This window comes from Castor canadensis, chromosome 2, assembly GCF_047511655.1.
Source record: "Castor canadensis chromosome 2, mCasCan1.hap1v2, whole genome shotgun sequence".
Classification (NCBI taxonomy): domain Eukaryota; kingdom Metazoa; phylum Chordata; class Mammalia; order Rodentia; family Castoridae; genus Castor; species Castor canadensis.
Window position 1 is genome coordinate 86897371 of NC_133387.1, and position 17330 is coordinate 86914700.

At 40.5% G+C, this 17330-nt stretch overlaps 1 protein-coding gene and 1 long non-coding RNA gene across 4 annotated transcripts in view; one reads left to right on the forward strand and one right to left on the reverse strand.

Annotated features, from left to right (window-relative positions):
- The window catches only part of Jazf1 (JAZF zinc finger 1), a 303551-nt gene that overhangs the window by 30819 nt on the left and 255402 nt on the right, over positions 1-17330 (reverse strand). For both annotated transcript variants that reach the window (XM_020180022.2, XM_074065195.1), the window contains exon 3: positions 13790-13986. In XM_020180022.2, the coding sequence (XP_020035611.1) occupies positions 13790-13986 (197 nt within the window). The remainder of the gene's footprint in view (positions 1-13789; positions 13987-17330) is intronic.
- LOC141420717 (uncharacterized) overlaps positions 1-17330 on the forward strand; it is a 59813-nt gene that overhangs the window by 2844 nt on the left and 39639 nt on the right. For both annotated transcript variants that reach the window (XR_012445256.1, XR_012445257.1), the window contains exons 2-3: positions 1142-1252; positions 3154-3349. This is a non-coding gene — a long non-coding RNA (uncharacterized lncRNA). The remainder of the gene's footprint in view (positions 1-1141; positions 1253-3153; positions 3350-17330) is intronic.

A 17330-nucleotide genomic window follows, 5' to 3' on the forward strand; every position in this document is an offset into this window, starting at 1 on the left:
TGGATTCTAGTCAGCCTACCAACAGCCTCTGAGGGGAATGGAGGCCTCTCATCCAACAGCAAAGTGAGTTCTGGCAGGAGGTGACCTTCTCTAAGAACCCCAGAGGCCATACCTGTCCTACAGTGACTTCTTGGAGACAGAAGAAGCTACAAGCTGCCATCTTCAGGAAAAGGATAAAAGAGAGAAAATGCACTGAGGAAATACTCATTCACTTCTCAGCCCTGTCATTTCTCCAAAATACACTAGTACCTAACAGATAACACAAAGTAAATAAATTCTAGGAGGTTGTAAACTGCTATTTTTTAAGAGGCACAGCTTCCACGAAGCCAGAGTTACTTTGAAGTTTATATATAACATAACTAATTTTCCAGTTTGCCCTCCTTACTTGACAGAATTCACATGGCAATGTTCATTTGTATTGCAACATTTATAACTTTAGCTGAAGGTCTCCCACATGAGAAAGGACCGCTTCTAGTCTTGGCCAACCTTTTTCTTTTGACGATGCCAAGAAATAGAACTTTGTTGAAATGCAAAACAGGGAGAAGAAAAATCCTTTAGATTATATATCACTTATTTATCTTAGGAAACAGGACTCTATAGATTATAATCCTACCTCAGTATCTGTGGGGGATTTTTCCAGAACACTTATATAAAATGGTGCCATATTTGCATATAACCTATGCACATCCTTCTGTATACTCTAAATCTTCTCCAGATTACTTATACCACCCAATACAGTGTTAATGCTATGCAAATAGTTGTTATCAGCATAACAACTATTGTTTATGGAATAATGTGACAAGTGGAAAAAATTCTGTACATGTTAAGTACAGATGCAACATTTTTTCCTGAATATTTTTAGTCTGAGGTTAGTTTACTCCACAGATGCAGAACCCACAGTCCAGATATGGAGGGCAGACTGCATTTACATGTGTGTTTTAGCTATATTCTACTAAGATTTTAATTTACTATTTATTTGCCAGGAATCATGTATTAGTTACCAACAGTGTATTTATGTTTCTGTAATGGATAATTATTATACAGTTATTCCAGAAACTTTCATTGTTTTTTTTGTTAAAAAACCCAAATTTTTATATTTGTAGTTACTTTATAACTTTAATTTTATGATTTTCATTTTCAGAAAGGACTTTTTCACCTCCCAGAAGAACCATCCCTCCAGGTGGGATAGTACAGGTGGTAGGAAGTCACCCAGCCCTCCATGACCAACTCCGAGCAAGATCCACCTTAGCAGGTCAGCCATAACCTGCTTGGGACATTTTAATCTTTTGCTTTTGTATGTTAAGCATTTATTAAATTTTGTTAGACTTAAGAAAATATTTTTCTTTCACACACAACACAGCATATTCTAAATTATGATGTTCTAGAAATCAAGTGGCTAAAGCCACTTAATTAAAATTAAACATTTTTTTCAAAGACTATTTCCTTTGGGGTGGCAGTGAAATGTTGTTCATAGTGATCAACTCAAACTAACTTCACTGAGGGGGACTGTAGCATTGTAGGGCTTTCAACATAATAATGGTCTAGAATTCATGGAATATTAATAACCACTTAAGCAGGTGGGGTACCTGTCCAAAATATGGGATTACGATCATGTCACCAAAACATCATCCTAAACTGCCTGCCTGGCCTCAGTCCCCTTAATGGCTAGTGCCTTGTGGTTCAACCCAGATAACACCAGATGATTCTGCTTGGAGAAAGGGACCCAGGGAGGAGCCAATAGAAACACATGTCCAAAGCCTATTCCACCCCAAACTTAAGATTCTATGCAAGAACATCATACTTGTAACATTCTGATAATCATTTTTTTTTTAAGATGGGATCTTGCTATGTCAATCAACTGGCTTCCAACTCCTGTGCTCAAGTGATCCTCTTGTTTCAGCCTTCCTAGTAGCTGGAATTATGGGTGTGTAGCACCAAGCCCAGCTATCTGATGAGAATCTTAACTACATGGCTTATCTTAGAGAGCTCAGACTCTATTGCATGGAAAGCATCATTTTCACTACTTGCCAGAAGAGAAATCTGTTTTACTCTTGTTTCTTCTTTTTATTAGAAAATTATGGTAATATTGAAATATGTTATCTATTTTGAAAACTAAATCACCCAAATTCAAGCTATCAGGATATGTCTTAGCTGGCAGATGGCAGGGGATACCTAGCTACTTTACTCAAATTATTCAGTTTCCCTGGGAGTGACTTGTTCTGGAGCCTTATGACACTCACCACAGCTTGGAGGTCTTAAAAAAAAAAAAAAACCAAACTTCACAATTGGGGTATCAAGACAGAAAACAGTACATTTATGACATTAGTAAATGTCAAGTTCACATAGTTGCCCCTCAAGCAACTTCAGTTTCTCATGGTTGATTTTATATACTTTCATGCAAATAGAACCAGAATTGGCTTGATTTTTTAAAAGAAATACTTATTCAGCAGAGTGGAGTATGAAATACACCTTTGATATGGTAAGATCAACCCAACTGATGAACATAAATTAACACCAGTCCCCAATTTTCCAAGGAGGAACTATGTTAGCAAGGTGCTAAAAGTGCACAACCTTTTTGTCTCTGGCACCAGGAAGGTTCCACCTCCTTTTGAATACATTTCCAAGAAGTCTAAACAAAGTCCTGGGACAGGAGCAATGACATTCTGTATCTTGATTGTCTTTTTAGCAACACCAAATTAGCTAAAACTCTTTTCCCTCCCTGCAGAGTTTTTCTTTAATGCTGTGCAGCTGGGTGTGCCTGGGGATCATTTTATTGTTAAAACTGGAGCTACACATGGGAAAGACATTAAAATAGGTTTGCAGCCATGATACCCACAAAGATGAAAGGGCTTCTTTGATTTTAATGTGCTGTGCTTTAGACAGTTGGGGTGTGGTGTGGGAGGAGGGTTCTTTGGAAGCGTGTTTGGCAGGTGCTAAACCCACTTCAGCTCACTTTGGAGGTGTGTGGGAGCATTGAGGGTCTGCTTGCTTATTCGTGTTTTCTCTGAGCACACCATTTCCCAGGCCTCGACTGTGAGTAGCTCAGGCCTGGCACTTGGTTCCAAAGGAAATGTGCTGGGAAGCATGTGCGGATGGATGCAGGCACGAGTGAACTGGGGAACCTTGGCTTAAAGTATGGCATTCTCTTTTCAGGGAGTGGGTATGAGCAGCACAGCCTCGACATGTGCCCTTTCAAGCAACTTTACCTTCTGATCTTTCTGCACATTTTTCTGGCCAGAGCACAGACCCCTGCTGGGACAAAGAAAAAGCAATGAGGATCTCAAGCCAAAGCCCTGACTGTGTTTTTAGCATGGGTGAAATATGACTGTAAAGACCTTCCAGATTTCTGGTAGGAATTCTTAATGGTGGACATACTACCTTTATTGGGTTTGTTTAAATAATAACATAGTTCGTAGTAGAGAAGAATTTAGGTTTAACAAACTGTTAAGTTCGGGAGCATTACTTAGCATGAATATTAAAAAGCACTGCTAAAATGGTAGGCCTCAGAAACACTTTTATTACAAATTAAATCATTGACACGTTCTGTGACTGCAAGAGTAACGCTGAGGATAAGCCTACACCCGGCTGCCCATCCCAGGTTTTTGTGTTCACTTAGTGTCAGAGGATGTGCTGAACATGGGCAGAAATGGACAGCTTGAATTGTCTTATAAAATTCTCAAGTGCTCAGTATCTCACAAGAAGCAAAATACTTTGGTTAGTAGATCTAAGTGCTACAACATTCTATGAAACACTTTAAGTCATTCACCAATTCTTAACTGTGTCAAAAGAGCATTGGAACTTAGCTTTGATCTTTCTACTTTCCTCCTTTTCCTTTTCTCTTTTCCTTTCTCTCTCTTTATTTAATATGCATTGTAATGGTTTTATTTGTCCATACTACTGCTTCCTTAATGTTCCTAAGCTCTGAAAGCCAAGGATAATGGATTCTGCTTAGTTACTATCTTTCTTCAATGGAGAGGAAATTCCAGAGATTTTACCACTCAAACTACTACCTACATTTACTTCCTTTGTTCCTAAATGGATTGTTTATGGCAAAGGAAATGCTATTTGCTGGTTCAAGGAACCAGTTGAAGCTGTGGGCCTCTGTTCCTAATTTCTGCCTGAGCTACCACATACATTTATTTATTTATTGGTGGTACTGACGCTTGAACTCAGGGCTTTGCACTTGGGAGGCAGCACTCTAACACTTGAGCCATATCTCCAGCTTTATTTATTTTTTAATTTGAGTAAAATTTACCTATGGTGAGATGTACAGCTCTTAAGTGTATAATCTGGTGAGCCTGACAAACGTGTACATTTGTGTAACCAACACTGTAATCAAGATATAAAATATACGCATCACTTCAGAAAGCTCTTGTGTATGGCCCCTACCCGAGTCAACTACTGTAGTGATTTCTGTCTCCATAGATGGGTTTGTCTGTACTTGAACTTCATATGCACTCTTTTGTGTATGCCTTCCTTTTGGTCAGCATCATGGTTTTGAGACTTGATCTTGTTTTCTTGTATATCAGTACTTTGTTCCTTCTTAACACAAAACAGTATTGCATTGTCTGAATATATCACAGTCTACTTATCCATTTATCTGAGAAACGACTACTTAATAGTTTGGGGTCATTGTGAATAAAGTTGCTCTGTACATCCTTTTGTGGATACTTATATCCATTCTTCTTGGGTAAGTGCCTCCAGTGGATTTGCTAGGTCAACATCATGCAGTTCTGTGACCTTGAAGAAACTACATATTTTCTGTTGGCCTCACCCTCCTCAATAGAGTAGAGGGACAATGACATTGGCTGTCTCTCCTTCAGAGTAGCTTGGAAGACATTCTCTACTCTTTCCAGTTAGGAGGATGGGGACTTTTGGAGATCCTGTGGAACCCTAAAGATCTTGAGAAGCTGTTCACATGGCCCTGACCTCAATATAAATTTAATGAGTGAGATGTTCAGCTCTGCCACATCTTAAAGGGCATCTGACATGTAAAAGGACCACAAAGTGGGTAACACTCACTTTCTGTGGTAGCAACCTGGCTTATGTGGGCACATCCTTCAATTAGAGGCAAAAGAACACATGTGTGTTTATATCTCCTGGAAACGCTCAGTGTTCCACAATGAAGGGGGATAACTGCTATCTTTACCAAAATAATAAAACATCATCTGTAAACCTACTAAATCTTTACTTCTACCATCTTGGTTATAAAATTGTTATCTTAAATGCTCCCATATTAATTAGAATAAACTGTCATTTCCCCCACTTTGAGTTGTCTTTTTACTGTAGAGTTCTAAGAATTCTTTCTGTAATCTAGATACAAGAACATTATCAGATACATGGTTTGCAAATATTTCTATAATTGCTTGATAGTGTCCTTTTAAGTACAATTTTTTTTTGTAGTTTTGATGAAGTACAAATTGTCTCTGTTTCCCTTTGGTTCCATAGACTCTTTAGATATAGCATCTGTATCCATTCTGACAAGAAAAGGGTTTGGTCCTCCTTCCCTTGAAAAGTGCCCATGCCAGAGCAGGTCATTAGCAGAACCCACCTGTACTGTACATTCTGGAATCAGCCCCTCTCTGAAGTTACTGCAGACCAAAAATAAACATACTCAAGCAGTTCTGGCCATGCTGGAGAAATGCTGTCTGCCTAAAAGGGCAGGATTCAGTTAGGAGCAAAAAATGTCCTCTTTGTTTTGAAAGTACTGCATAGCTACTTCAAGAAGTCCTAAGCAGTGTGACAATGGCAGCTATGTCCACACTGCCAGCCAAAGGTTCCTGGATACACAGGCTTATTTACTAGTGCTGGTTGTCTGGGAGCAGAGCAGGCCCTGCCTAAGCTGATGTCCTTTAAATACAGAGGATGTTAACATAGGCAGTTGTTCCTGGCCCTGTCTTCAATTCATTTGTCCTCACAATGAGGTAGGTAGGGATTGCCACCACTGTACAGATGAGGAAACTAAGGCTTAGAAAAGTATAAAGCCATCTACCTCCCCAGTAGCAGAATCAAGATTTGAATATAGACTCCTCTGATGTCAAGGGCTTTTGCCATATTACCTCCATACTACCAGGGTAGGAGCCACCCCAAAAATTTCAGATTCACATGCCACTTTTTGTCAATACATCCAGGTCTGCTCACCTATGCCCTAAACTGACATTCCACAAGGAGCCTGGGCTATAAAATCACCCAAATCACTTTTTCTCCAATCTCACCTTATTTCAACTCCTTTGGAACTCATTTTTGACTTATAATTATCTAAGATGTTTCATGGAGGTGAAGGTACAGTTTATTACCTATCACACTAAAACAACAGGGAGAGAAGAACCCTGAGTGCCGCTCTACCATGTCTCACTAATCATGCTGGTAAGGTAGCCCTTGTGTGCATATACAGCATTCATTGTCTCTCTACATGTGTTTAACCTGCTTTTATTAAGGGGTGTAACCCACAAGGGCTCTGCTTCATGCTTTTCTGTATGCCCAATAATACTTGGAACAGTGCTTTATAAACAGAATAGAGGTGCAGTAAATTACAACCAATAAAAAGATCCTGTGGAAAACAGTGGCTACTCCTCTTGGAAACAGCTGACTGAGCAAGTTATTTAAGTCAGCCTTAACTTCTCAGCTTCCTTGTCTTCAGAGTGGGATTAATAATGCTTGTCCTGTGTCCTATCATGTGTTAACAAGGAACAAATTACATGGTGAAGGAGAATGCTTTGTTTTTTCTCTTGATACTGGGAATTGAACTCAGGGCCTCTCACTAGCAAGTGTTCTACCACTTGAGCCATGCTCCCAGTCCTTTGAGATAGTCTTGCTAACTTTTGCCTGGGCTGGCCTCAGACTCGAGATCCTTCACCTACTTGAAGAATGATTTTGTAGAGATAACCTAGATAGATACAATCTATTATTATTACAGATCACTACTGATTTGATAATGGTTTTCAAGTTAAGTACAGTATTGTTTGGGAAGGTTTCTTATAAGTGGTATCAGTAGTGAAATAAAGAAGATACTACCTCCTTGTTGCCACACTCATGCCATCAACACTTTGAGTAACAAGAGGTTAAAAACAAGTAGCCATGTGATGGAAGGGTAACTCAGTGATAGCTCACTTGCCTAATATGCCAGAGGCCCTGGGTTCCATTCTCACCATGGAAAAAACTAAAACAGTAACAACAAAAGTCACAGAAGATTCTGGGGGGAGGGGAATTAGCCATAAGACTAGACATGACTCTCAGGCAGCACCGTAAAGGTTTTCCTTTTCAAACAAAAGAGTAGATGAAAAGATGAGGATTAGAACAAAGTAGTGTATCAACAAAGAAGCAAACAGCAGCTAGGTCAGGAAAGGGTCCACAGTGACCCTGAAGAGAGAGCACCCTCTTGTCATTCTCTAGGTACAAGACCGTACATTTACATGAAAATGAAAATATATGATATACAACAAGTCCATTCTTGCAATATGAAGATTTTAGGGACTGTTTCTTAGGCACCATCCAGACAGTCAATTCTTTAGGGCAGAACCTGTTAGAAAAACCAAACCACAGCCTCAGGAATTTGCAGGGAGACCACAGCCTGACTTGGTTGAAGTATTTTCATTTTTCTCTTCTCATTTTCCACTATTAAGGGGATAAGTCTTCTCTGTTTGTGGTTTCCCCTTCTGTTGCCTTCTCCTCTTATGGATGGGTGTGGGAGGTATATTAGCTTAGAACTTACTTTTTTTTCCTGGTGGTTTATTTTGCTTTCTAAAAGTAAAGGCATGCGGGCAGAGTCCACTTTAAATTCCATTCAGAAAGAGGTCCGAAATGTTCTATTTGCTCTGTAAGTCTGTGTGGCAGAATAATTCTCACCCTCAGGGAAAAATTAGTACTTTACTTTTTAAAATGATTGGCTGTATATTAGTGACTTCTGAAATTTTTAAAATCTTTATGATTAGAACTTATTGTAAAAGTCATAAAGAAATATTAGAGAGCCTATAATGAGGAATAGGAAGTAAAATGAAATCGTGTAGAAACTAGTTTACATTCAGATTATAAATAAGAAAACAAAAACATTGGTTAATTTTGTTAGGTGCCTTTCTCTGGTTTTCCTCTGAATTCTCCCCTCCCACCAGGTGTGTCAAAGTATATAACATAACTATTTTCCAGGAGAAACTGTGCAGTGCTATTATAACCAGTAATACGGCCATGGCTTTCCCTGGCTTTTCCATCACAACACACGTGACCATCAGTTCAGTCCTACTGGACTTGTCTCTGGAGTCCAAGTAAATGCACTGCAAATCTTTCTCTAGACAGACACAGGTGCTGCAACTATGTGGGTCACATTGTACAAGGGTGGTTTCTCCACTCTGGCTATAGGTTATAATCACTTACCCAAGAGGGCTCTGAAAAACTCCCTAAACTCAAGTCCCTGAATCTCAGGTTCTGAGGGCAGGGCCCAGGTAGATAGAGTTTAAATTTTTTCCAGGTGATTTTAATGTTCAGCCTGATTGAAAGTTCTAGTTCAATGGATATATGGGGTAGAGACAAAAGAAGCTACTTTCTTTTCTTCCTTTTTCCTTTCTTTTTGTCAGTACTGGGGTTTGAACTCAGGGCCTCCTGCTTGCTAGGCAGCCTTTCTAGTACTTACGCCACTGCTCCAGCCCTGAAGTTACTTTCTTGACTAGGCTATAAGCATTAATAACCAAGATGACCTGCTTTTTAGGGGATGGATGCAAAAGCCAAGGAGGTACTTCCTGTAGGATGATCTCAGCCCTCTCCCCAGAAAGATCAATTCAATTAATTTGAAGGACTGGGGACAAGTAGCTCATGCCTGTAATCCTAGCTACTCAGGAGGCAGAGATCAGGAGGATCATGATTTGAAGCCAGCCCAGGAAATAGTTCCCAGTACAGCAAAAAAAAAAAAAAAAAAATCAAAATTCATTAAACTCTTTTGACTAGCAGTGGTATATCTTCACATTATATGTACTAAACCAAGTTGCTGTAATGTTTAAAAGTAATATAGACTTATTTTAGAAAATATGAAAAAAGAGAAAGGAGAGAATTAATAATCATTAACTCCCTATGGTATTGAGGTAACCATGGTTAACTTCTGGGGAGTACACAAATATAATTGAGATCAGACTGCACATACAGTTTTGAAACCTGGTGTTTTCATTTAATATAATGTGGAAACCTTCCATGCCATTGCATAATGACCCACCACACTGTTGTGAGTGACTGCCAAGCACGCCACTGTCTGAAATGGTCATTATTTACTTATTAGTGGCTGAGGTCTACTTTAGGTTTTTCATAGACTCAGTTCAGACCATGATTCCTTGAACTATAAACTAATGTTAATCTGGTAAGTGTTGGAAAGGTAAAACAATGGTACACTGGTAAGACGAAGAGTGAGGACATTCCTGATATGCAGTGTTTGCCTATTTCATTGTTGTAAATACTGTCCATGCCAATTTCAAGATACCAATGTAACAACTGCCTCACAAACATGAATATTTAACTATTGGCTTTCTGGAGTCAGCTCACCCTTAGAGAAAACGTTGGCTCAACTAAGCTGGTAAATCCTGCCATCATAATAAGCTTGGTGAACAGCGGAGTGGGGCAGAAGTGGAGTACTGCGAGTTAAGTCAGCAAGCCCTTCCAGCACCCTCATGTATGTCTGCATTTTGAGTTTGGGGTGCCAAGTTAACAGTCATTGGGACTGCAGAAGGTTTAATAAGAAGTTTTAGAAAGATATTAATGTAATAATAGTTAATGAGGAGTGAGCACACTAGAAAGACATCTTTGAAGAGACAGATACAGACCGGTCCCCGAGACCCTATTAAGGCTCTACCCCTTTCCATGCAATAATGATGCTGTCTCTGTGGGGCTGATGTTAAGATTAAATGTATTACACAGAACGAATACAGTATAAACACAATAAACACTTCACAAATGCTAGCTGCCTTTCCCCTTAGAAATCATACCCTAGATAATATTACTCCTAAAGTGAACAGGAAATGTTCCAACACTATTTTCAGGTAATTCAGTCATGTTTATCTTTAAATTTCGTCTTTATTATTTAAATCAGAGCTTTGCAAACTATAGCCTGTGGGCCTAGTCTGGCGTGGTTTTGTAAATAATGTCTCACACGGAAACCTTTACTTTTAATGGGACACCCCATGCTCAATGTTGACATGGAGCTAGGCTGCTTTCACATGACAGTGATAAAGTTTGTTGCCATAGAGATCCCAAGACCTGCACAGCTTGAAGCATGTATTATTTGGTTCCTTACAGGAAAAGTTTGTGTATCCATCATTTACATCATTCTAAGCTTTTCTTCAGTGAATATTTTTCTTTTTACTATGTTGAAAGAAAACAAAACAAGTAATGGTACGTAATGAAAAAGGTAAGAAAAGTAGATTCTCTCATAAATTGTAAAACAAAGGTTAATTCCAGGAATACCTAAGAGATAGTTGAAACTCTAGGATGAAGCTGACCTACAAATCAGTCTAGTCAAGAAAGCATGTTTTAAAGAATATTTCATAAATTAATTTTCCTACAAGGTGACTGTTACTTCTGACCCAGGAATGCACCTTGGATATGGAATTTGGAAGCATGAATTTAGGAGGCAGAAATGTGGACTATTATTTATAGCCTGGCAAAGAAAGTGACTGGAACCACATTAGTCAAGCAAAATAAGCTGATCTCTCTAACTACAGGTAAAATAACATTCCGAACATTGAGAAATGCACACAATCAAAACTGTGCAGGGTAGAGTTTTAAGAAACTATTTCCCCTGCTAATTTTTGATGTCTACATGGAACGTTCTTCATGCATCAAATAGCTTACCAATGATCTTGACAGACTGAAAATGATACACCTTTACCGCAATATAAATTAATTCTCTCAGTGGGAAATTGCTAAAATAGGTAGGGTGTCATAAAGATTTCTTTATGTCTGAAGGAAAGGAAATGATTCCATTTCTTCCAAACATTCTTACATGAAAAATAATAAACTCTCACTTTAAAATGTCCTTATTTTCATGGGGCTCTGAGGCCCCCATCACTAATTGGATCCTGTTTATCTGGTGTTGGACATGAGTCAGTCACATTACCTCAGGTGTGAAACACACCCAGTTGGAGACTGTTGGCCCCCACAATTCATATCCCATATGAATAAATATTATAGAAATACCCAGAAAAGAGCATTACATTACATGCTCAAAGTTGTATTCTTTTTCATGCCTTAGATTTACATCGATGCTACACAAAGATTCTACTTAGTTTGTCTTCACAAATAAAATATAAGGGGCACATGATGGCCAGTCTATGGAAATGGAAAAAGGATCAACACAAATAAAGCAATTTATTCTCTAGGACAATGACCTGATTTGTTCCTGAGGTAGCTAGCTGAAACTCCCAACAAAGAGATGAACGTTTATTGAATGCTAGGTGCATACACATGCTACTATAGTTAATGCTTACACAAAATTCTCTATATAGTGTGTGTAGTGTGCTACCCAACTTGCGGTTACTGTAACAAATACCTGAGATAATCAACTTATAAAGAGAAAAAGTTAATTTGGGTTCAGGGGTTCAGTTTATGAATGGGTGGGCCAATTACTTTTAGGCCTCTGGCACTGGTCAGCACCTCACAGTGAGAACATGGTGTAGCACACAGCCATTTTCATCATGGCTAGGACACCAAAGAGAAAGAGGAAGAGACTGAGGTCCCACTATCCCCTTTGAGGGCACACCCTAATGACCTAAGACTTTCCTCTAGGCCTTACCACTTCCCAATAACACCAAGTCGGGGACCATGACTTTAACACTGAAGCCTTCGGACAATCCAGATATAAACTATAACAATTAGTGAGTAGCTCAAGATAACACCATCTGTAAAGGAAGGAGCTCAGGTGGGAACTCTGATCCTCTGCCTCTCACACCTATCCTGTCTTCAAAGTGCTCGGTCCTCATTGAATTCAGGGTGTAATCATGAGTTCCTGTGACCCCACAGGAAATGAGGCCTCTTATCAGGGCAACTAAATTGGGAAACGTACCAAATCTTTCTTATGAAAAATAACACCCCTGCATTGAAGAAGTTTGAACCAACATTTCCCAAACATATTAGGGAATCCTTTTACTCTAATATTCTGGGATTTTTTTTGCAGTACTGGGTGTGAACTCAGAGTCTTGTGCTTGGTAGGCAGGCACTCTACTACTTGAGTCACGCCCCCCAGTTCTTGAAATTAATATTCTGAAACACATTTTGAGAACTATCTGCGGTCACCTCCCTTGATGGGAGATAGGTAAAAAGGAAATATATAAATTGCAAAGAGTTTTGTGAGAAAAAGTTTTACTCACAGAGATGGTAATGTTGAAGAGATGCTGGTGTGATCTTAAGTGGCTTCTCTTTGCTGTTAGAATCGACCAAAATCTCTAATAAGACCAGGCCCTAGGCCCTATACCTTTGTGGCCTACTTTTTTTTTTATGGGACTGGGATTTGAACTCAGGGCTTCGTGCTTACAAAGCAGATGCTCTACCACTTGAGCCACACCTCCAACCCATTTTGCTCTGGTTATTTTGGAGATGGGGCCTTATGAACTATTTGCCTAAGCTGTCTCAAACCATGATCCTCCCAGTCTCAGCCTCCAATGTAGCTAGGATTATAGGCCTGAACCACCTGGGCCTGGTCATCTGCAGCCTACTTGGTCTGCTCTGGGACTTGCAGGCTTCCCCCTGCCACAGGGCCTTTGCACAGTGTTAGTCTCTTGGCTGGAGTGTACCTTCTTTCCCTCCCTCCCACTGTGTTGCTCCTCCTTCCTTTCCTTGCTTACTGATTCCTCTGCATCTTTCCATGGAGCCTTTCTGATCCAGTGCAGCATCTCTCTGGAGGTGTGCATGTCACTGAGTTCTTCTACAAAGTCATGATGACAATGTTAAATTTATTTGTGTATTTATTTGGTAAGTGACTGCTTATATACCTATTTCGGGGAAGGGAAATCTATTTTCTGCTTCTCAGACAGGACGAAGAAGGACCTTCCCAGCCTCTTCTCCCATCTTTACACTCTTGTTATGAAGCATGCAACACGCTCAGTTCAGGGCCCAGGTACCCTCTGGTCTGCTCCTGTCTAGGGAGACCTTAGAAGGTCAGTATGGGTAATACCTTGAATTCAGGGAAGACACACTAAGAAGCCCAAGGGTTACAGATCCAAGCTCCATCCTGCAATTCAGCTTTATGCAGTAACTGAGTTGGTATTTTGATCTTCACCTGTGATTCCCTACTTCAGTTTTTAATCACATTCATATTTGGGAAGACACCAACATCCTCCACCAGGTATAAGACAGGGAGAGGCCCCTCTGCTCACTCTTGTAGCTCAGTGTCTGGCACAAGTGGGACATTACAAATGTGGTTTGGTCTTAATCATTTTATTATGAAAACTTTAAAAAATAAACGAAATCAGGGAAAATGATATAATGAACCTCCATGTGCCCACCACTCAGCTTCAACATAGCAATACCCAACACGTCAATATTCTTTCATCTATTCCTTTACCGGATCAAAGCAAAGCCAAGACATCACATCACTCCATCCATCTGTAACGGTAAGGCCTTAAAATATCTATAAAACCATGATCACACACATGTTGATAATCTATAACTATTTCTTCAATAATAAATAGAAGAACAAATCCACACACTGCAGAAATCAGTAAAGGGTCAAAGAAGTGGCGAGTCTGAGTCATCTTCTGTCCCCAACACCTTGCTCTCTGTCTCCCTCTGTTTCCTTGTCTCTTGGGGCCAGGCCACTCACCTGTTGGAGTGCTGCTGCGGAATGAAGAGGAGGGGGTGATGGGCGGGGTCACAGGGGGAGTAAGGCTTCCACTGCTGTGGCGTGGCGGAGTGGACACACTCCCTCGAGACACAGAGCTGGACAAGGTCAGCGAGAGCTTTGGCTGAATCTTCTTCTTCAGGGACTCCTGCTCCCGGCGGGCAGCATCTGTCATGAATCTGAAACAACAATGGCACATGTCAGCTGCCTGGGCCTTTGTAGAGTGAGAGGAGGCCTGAAGTCAGCCGAGTCTGAAAGATGCTTGGCCAGCCCTGTGGGAAAGGAGCTCGGTGGCAGACCAGTCCCCATCTGAAATCTCGCAACAGGGTCCCTTTTCCTATGCCATGAAGTGATCTTCAGTGTTGTTTTTAGGTTCCTCAAAGTTGGGCCCATTTTTTCTCTAGGCAAATAAATCTTCCTTCCAGGAAACTTCTACATACCAAATAACAAAATAGATCTGTACCTACCTCAATGCCTTCATTTCCAAGACTGCCTCTCTCTTGGAAGGTCCCCTCTCTCTTCTCACCTGTCCTTAAGCCCCTGGCCACTCCAGAGTGAGACACTTCCTTTCTTTGTAGTAGCAGTGCTTGAACCACTTACCTGACACTTAACATACACAGCCTCATGAACACTTTGATCTTAACTTGTGTTTCTCTACATTCTCAGATTGTGATTTGAATTTTAAACCTTTTCTTGGCTGCTTGAGATCTTGCCAAGCACATGGCAAGCCCACCTTGGTAAACATACCAGCAGAACGGCTGTGTACAACTGCTCAAGCAGAGTGAAGAAGAGGAGACATGAGCAGTATAAGGAGGAAGACCATTGCCAAAGACCTGTTCATGTTCCAACTTTCTTACTCAGAAAGAGAAGGTCATGTCTCTTGCTAGTTTCACTTTGGAAAGATCAAAGTGATTCTTCCCGGTTGGGTGTGGTGGTGTAGGCCTGTGATTCCAGCACTTGAGAGACCAGCCCGGGCTACACAGTGAGACCTTGTCTCAAAAGTAAGTAAATAAACCCAAGGTTATTGTCTCAACACTTTTCTTATGCTAGTAATATTCACAAAGTTTGCTCCCTGTATAATCTAATATCTTATAAATTCATGTAATATGAGATGAAAAACAACAATCTATGAAACAGTAGCTCTTACCAAAAGAGCATATATCTTTTTATATTATTGGCTGGCAGACTCTGTCAGCTGCATTTTGGGCACTGGATGGAGAACACAGTGTATGTGAAAGTGTTCACCTAGGCTGAGAGGCAGAATGTTAACCCACCGCTCAAATCTTCGCTACACCTCCCCCATTACCTGACTCCTGACTAGTTCAATACAATTCATCAAAAATGAATCCACTGCACTTAATCATGGTATTCTACCCAACCTATTTCACATGGTACCTAAAAAAATTCCTCAATATTCTTCTTCACTACAATATGAAGTTTTGGAAGCCATCAGATAGCTCTTCTGTCTGGTGCAAGCTTAGAGTGGCTTAGACACCCTAAAAAACAACAGTAATACTGCTACAGCGTCTGTAAAGTCCTACTTGTATACCTGAAGCAAATGCACACTTCTTAATGACCTCTGTAACACAAGGCAGATACATAAACTGGGTTTTATATGTGGAACTGAACTGTTACAAAGATACAGGCTTTGCCTTGAACTCTCAGGTTTTGTGCTACAAGATGGTGATGATTCCAAAAAGAGAAAGGAATGTCAATGCAAAAAAGAACTGCCTTCACCTGGGAGCTAGGTACTCATTTATTCACAGCTTCTACAACTCTTACTTACCTCCTCATAAACCTCTACTCAAAAGCTGGAGTCTCAGAAACAAGGCAGTAATGAGTGCTTGCTTTCATTATTCCAAATGCCCCACTAACTGCTGAATTGCACAAGTCAGGGTATGCTGTGGACCAGGGAGTGGGCAGAGCAAAAGCTAAACACGCAGAAAGACCAACTGTCCTCGGTGGTGTCTGATTCAAGCAGTAAAATAAACACAGATCTGTTATGCAGTAGAAAGAAAAACTATACCTTGCATTTTAGTTCAGAGCATGGAATTTACAGTCTGACAGGCCAGGACTTAAACCTTGGCTGAAGTACTTACTATGTTTGAGGCAAGTTGATAAACCTTTCTAAACCTCAGCTTTATTATGGTTGAGCATCTCTTATCCGAAGTGTTTGGGACCAGGAGTATTTTGGATTTCAGGAGTTTTTAGATTTTGGAATGTTTACATAGACTTTAGCAGTTGGACACCCTTAATCTGAAAATCACAAGTTTAAATTATAGATTTTGGAGCATTTGTATTAGGATGCTTAACCTGTACTGACTGCATGAGAATTTGGTCTTTGGTTAACTTTGGCAACCTGCTAAGAGATGGCATGTCACCTATGTTACTAGCTGACACTACTTAGGTGATAACAATGAGCCCTACGTGGACTGGGAGGAACTGATAGGAAGCTAGGTGTCCTAACTTAGGCCTTGTAACTGGGCATGTCCCTCATGCCTGTGAGTGTTACAGAAGCTTGGACTCCTGGGGAGGGGGCCTTATTTGAGGACAGAATCTGACTCTGCACTAGAGCAGCTGGTGCTGCCCTCCTGGCAAGCTGTGTCTCTGTCCTCCAACCTTCTGAATGAATCCAGTGTCTTCTGTGGTCCCTGGTCACCTTGTGAGTCTATTCACTAGGATGATGACTACTGGTAGATAAGCCATCAGTGCCTTCTTCAGAGTTCTGTTTGAAGACTAAGTGTGGTAACTTGCCCATTATATAGAAAGTGGCAGTGTGTGTATGTGTGAGCTGTTATTGTTATATAAAGCACTATAATGTCTACTCAACTCCATGTTCTTTGAGGATACACTGCCTGTCTATGGTTCTGAAAGCACCTGTATAAGCCTCATGTAGAATAGAAATTCCACCTCTTGAGTGACTAGGAGTGGGCCCAGAGAGTGCGTGTCTAATGTCAGAAAAAAATTTTTTTTGTGGTACTAAAATGTGAACTCAGGGCCTCATGCTTGCTAGGTAATTGCTCTATCACTTGAGCCACACCCCCAGATCTTTTTGCTTTAGTTATTTTTCAAATAGACTTTTGCATTTTTGCTCAGGATCAGCCTGGATCTCAGTCCTCCTACCTAGACTTCCTGCATAGCTGATATGACAGGCATGCCCCCACCATATTCAGCTTTTTTACTGAGAAGGGGTCTCACCAACTTTTTGCCCAGGCTGGCCTCAAACTGAGATTTTCCCAATCTCTGCCTCCCAAGTAGCTGGGATTGCAGGCATGAGCCACTGAGCCCAGCCTAGTGTTAGAAACTCTTGTCAAAATAAGAGCAGTATTTCCATTTTCTCTGGGGTTGAAAAATATTAATTTATGCTTAGTTTTAAAAATAGTTACCCTCCTATGGCTCAGATATAAAACAACTGTAAACGACCATAGAACACACACCCCAACACACCCCAGCCACCTTTACCTGCACATGGGTTAGGCTGGCTACAGATGGCAAGCCATCTTGGTTTACATTGTCTAAGAGC